General features: G+C 53.9%; 1 protein-coding gene across 1 annotated transcript; it reads right to left on the bottom strand.

Annotated features, from left to right (window-relative positions):
• Window positions 1-306: 306 nt before the first annotated feature.
• Window positions 307-3,522, bottom strand: MANF (mesencephalic astrocyte derived neurotrophic factor). The gene is made up of 4 exons (XM_075574190.1): window positions 3,301-3,522; window positions 2,865-2,992; window positions 1,967-2,108; window positions 307-844 (listed from the first exon to the last, which is right to left on the bottom strand). The coding sequence occupies exons 1-4, from the start codon at window positions 3,386-3,388 to the stop codon at window positions 660-662; spliced, it is 543 nt and encodes a 180-aa protein (XP_075430305.1). The 5' UTR covers window positions 3,389-3,522; the 3' UTR covers window positions 307-659.
• Between the last annotated feature and the right edge of the window lie 1,079 nt (window positions 3,523-4,601).

Raw genomic sequence — 4,601 nt, 5'->3', positions numbered from 1 at the left:
GTCACCCCCCCAAACACACCCTGCCTGCCCCAAACAGGTATGCTGTGCGCTTGCGGAGCGGTAATTAGATGTGGGCTGTAACGAGTTATTAATTGATCCTGATATTGCATTTGGTCTTGCTGCCTGTTATCAGGTTCACTGCCAGATAAGCCAAAGTCCTAGCGCACTGCAGAATCCTCCGGCTGTGCAGTGGCTAAGTGCTGTCACAATGCCAGCGAGCCTGTCCCCTGTCGGTGTCCTCTCCGTACAGCTGCAGGACTTGTGGCATGACAGAGGACCCCGCTACATTTGCACCCCAGCCTGAGGAACGGTGAGTGGATTCTTTTATTTTCATAGAAAAAACAAACAAAAAAAACATCACTCGCAACCCAAAGAAAATCAGAATAAAAAAAAAATAGGAAACCACTACTGCAAACCCGCCGGGAGAATAATAACTTACAACCGTGTACGCAAAAGTAACCCCCCCACCTTCCTTCTCGGCAGGGCCCCCCCTCCCCCGGACACACACGCCAAAAGCCTCAGGCGTTTCCAGAGGGTAACAGGGTGGAGAAGAACAAACTAAACCTATTTTCTAAAATAAAAAAGGGATGTCCAGGCAGCTCAGGGGTCAGTTTGTGCGCTGTCTCCATGGGGTCAGTCCGTGCGCTGGCTGAGTGGGGTCAGAGGTCAGTCCGTGCGCTGGCTGCATTGGGCGCGTATTTGGGCATCAACTCGTTGATCTTGCGGATGTAGTCGGATTTCTCAGCGCATCCTTTGCAGGTTTCTCCCCAATCATCCAGGATCCTCTTCAGCTCCTTCACCCTCAGCTTCTTCAGCTCCACCGTGCTCAGGTCGATCTGTTTGTCTGCAGAGAGAGAGGCAGGGGTGGTCAGACACTGCCCCCTCCCCACGGCACACCCCTGGCCCAGCCACCACCGTCACACGTGTGCCCCCTCCCCCTGGCGCACCTGACAGTATGGGCAATGCGGCTCATATTAATAAAGGTGAAGTCCGGCCATTGCACCTACCTGTTTTAAGGGATTCTCAGGGGGTTAACCCAGTAACCCTGGTTATCCCTGGGCATAATGTAATTTGGTTTGTGTCTATTATGGTGTAGATTAAGATGAAAATGTTTTGCTGCTGTCTCTGTGTGCAGAGCTTTGTAATGCACGCAACCAGCCTGCACACCGAGAGATGGGGTCCTGCTATCCGGGGTGTGGGAGGTGAAGTGCTCCAGCCATTGATAGGAGTGGGCAGGGTGCTGACTCCGCTCTGGGGAACAATGCCTCTCTCTGAGGCGCCTATGTCTATGGGCGTTATCGGGCTGCCTGAGGGAACCGTTGCTGGGTATGAGCCCCGTACGCATGTTTACTATTGGAGAGTTTGAATTTCCCACTCGTCTGCAAGCCCACCTCTGTGAGCTGGCTTAGAGGCAAGGTTGCCTCCCGTGCCCACAATTGGCCCATCGAAGACGAGCCTCCACTTGGTGATTAGTTCTCAGCATCCGCATGCCGATTGGTCGGCACCCTGTCTTCCTTGTCCTGTCTTCCTTGCCTTTCTATGGAGACGGGCAGCCTATGTAAAGTCCTGCCGACTTCTGGTCCAAGCTTAGTGTAGGTGTCATCCAAAGTTTTTACCGGAGACAACAAATCGAGGCTCGTACGGGAGGTAAGCGGGCGGTTTGTATCCAAAAAACGGACAGAGAGTGGAAGCTGCCCAGGTAAGCGGCACCTGGGGGAGTTAGGATCCCCCCCTTATTCCCTGTTCTGGGTGAGTTTGTGCCTTACTGTGTGCAGTGCTGTGTCTGTTGACTTGGGTAGAAATAAACTTGTTTTATTTAACCTCGTCTGGTGTGTGTGATCCCTCTCATCGGCTCGCCTGTCACATGGCCCAGCGATCCGTCACCTGGTGTACCCCCAGCCCAGCGTGCCCCCTTCACCCACCCCCATCACGGCCCCGCGTGCCCCCCTCCCCGGCACACACTTACCATATTTCAGCTCGCAGATCTGGCTGTCTTTCTTCTTCAGCTTCTCGCAGATCTTGTCGGCGGGGATGTGGTGACTCATCGGCTTTGACACTTCATTGGTGATCTTGGTAGCCGCATCGCTTGTGGCTCCGATATAGTAGCACTGAGTAAGGGGAAGGAAGAAGGGATGAGCCCGTGACTAAACCCTACAGGAGAGTCAGACTTACAGGAAGAAGGGATCAGGCCTCCCTGTGGGAACACGGAGGAAACAGCTTGCGCAAGAAGTAACTATGGGACTTGCGCACCACTCCATGTGCCACTAAAAACAGTAATGGTGTTGTGCCTTGCTCAGCTCCACAGAACCAAGCTGGAGGTCTTTCACCAGCCCCTCTGCCCAGCTCCCCCCTGGCACGTACCAGCATGTTCTCTTTGCCCCGCTTCCCCCAGCACGTAGCAGCCCATTCTCTTTGCCCCGCTCCCCCCCGCAACGTACCAGCCTATTCTCTTTGCCCTACTACCCCTGGCACGTACCAGCCCATTCTCTTTGCCCCGCTCCCCCACGGCACATACCAGCCTATTCTCTTTGCCCTACTCCCCCCAGCACGTACCAGCCCATTCTCTTTGCCCCGCTCCCCCGGCCCATACCATTTTGTTCTTTGTCCCACTCCCATTGGCCTATTCTCTTTGCCCCGCTCCCCCCTGGCACATACCAGCCTATTCTCTTTGCCCCACTACCCCATGCACGTACCAGCCCGTTCTTTGCCCCGCTCCCCCCTAGTACATACCAGCCTATTCTCTTTGCCCCACTCCCCCTGGCCTATTCTCTTTGCCCTGCTCCACCCTGGCACATACCAGCCTATTCTCTTTGCCCCGCTCCCCCTGGCCTATTCTCTTTGCCCCGCTCCCCCCTGGCACATACCAGCCTATTCTCTTTGCCCTTGGCATCGTTGCAGGTTTTTAGCAGTTCCTTCTCGATGGCCGGTGAGGTGAATTCCACGTTCCGCTCCGTCAGGCTCTGGTAGAAGCGACTCAGGAAAGAGACACACACTGCGGAGACAGGGCAGGGCGTCACGGGGGACAGGGCGGCGGGGCGGACAATGGAGGGGGACATGGCGCAGGGGGGGGGAGAGAGCGCAGGGGGGGGGAGAGAGAGGGCGCAGGGGGGGGGGAGTGAGGGCGCAGGGGGAGAGAGGGCGCAGGGGGAGAGAGGGCGCAGGGGGAGAGAGGGCGCAGGGGGAGAGAGGGCGCAGGGGGAGAGAGGGCGCAGGGGGAGAGAGGGCGCAGGGGGAGAGAGGGCGCAGGGGGACAGGGCGCAGACCTCCCCTACCCCCCGGCTTCCGTTCCCTGGGTCTCACCCTCGCACTCTCCGTCTCTCAGGCCACGGCCACCGTTGGGGAGAAGAACAAGAATCCCGGCCACAGTGAGAGCGCAGAGAGCCCGCATCCTCACACCCTGCCTGCTGCAGTCAGTCACGTGGCCTCGGTGTTCCCCGGTATTCCGGTCTCTCTGACTCCGCTCACCGGCAACTGTCGCTCTACTTCTCCTAGCAACCGCCCTTCCGCCCCCGCTGTTTCCCTATTGGCTGCCGTGGACAGGCCGGCTCCACGCTGCGCCCTGTCATTGGCTGGGGTGTTGTGCTCCTGACACGTTCCGCTCCTCCATTGGCTGGTGGGCGGCTGCCGGTTCCCGATGTGGGCTAGTTGTCGCACGCCGATTGGACAAAAGGCCGTGACGATCGAGGGACTAGAATGCAGAAGTGGGTGTGGTCCTTCCAAGATTTGTAAGGGCAGATTTGCATGAGAAGCCAGCCATACAGAGGGAAGGGTACGCCATCTTTGTTAGGGGAAAACTCCCCTTCGTTTACAGCACGTGTCTCAGCACATTATCTGTGTGGTGGGAGCTGACTGTACAATGATTATATGACAAACTCGTTACATAGTAGATAAGGTTGCATAAAGACACGTCCATCAAGTCCAACCTTTGCTAAATTTAGACGACATATACTTTATCCTATATTTGTACTAAGGCAAACAAAAAACCCCAGTGACACATTATCTAATAATGATATCTCATAAGGGGAAAAATAAATTCCTTCCTGAGTCCAAGAATTGCCAATCAGATTACTCCCTGGATCAACATCCTTCCCATGTTTACTTATTTGGTATATCCCTGTATACCTTCCCTTTCTAAAAAGTTGTCCAACCTTTTTTTGAACAGATCTATTGTATCTGCCATCACAGTCTCCATGGGTAATGAATTCCACATTGTAACTGCCCTTACTGTAAAGAACCCTTTCCTTTGTTCTGGTTAAATCTCATTTTCTTCAACCTTATGGAATGACCCCTAGTCCTTTGTACTGCACTTTGGATGAATAGTTCTTTTGAAAGCTCCTTGTGCTGCCCCCGAATATATTTGTATATAGTTATCATATCCCCTCTTAGACGCCTCTTTTCTAATGTAAATAAATCTAATTTAGCTAGCCTGTCTCCTCATAAATCCGGTTATCCATACCCTTTATTAATTTGGTGGCTCTTCTCTGCACTTTCTCTAGTTTCATAATGTCTTTTCTAAGGAGTGGTGCCCAAAATTGTACTCGACATTCAAGGTGTGGTCTTACTAATGCTTTGTAAAGGGGCATAATAATTATGTTTAATTC

This window comes from Ascaphus truei, chromosome 17 (assembly GCF_040206685.1).
Source record: "Ascaphus truei isolate aAscTru1 chromosome 17, aAscTru1.hap1, whole genome shotgun sequence".
Lineage (NCBI taxonomy): Eukaryota > Metazoa > Chordata > Amphibia > Anura > Ascaphidae > Ascaphus > Ascaphus truei.
This window is presented reverse-complemented; position numbering and strand designations above follow the sequence as displayed.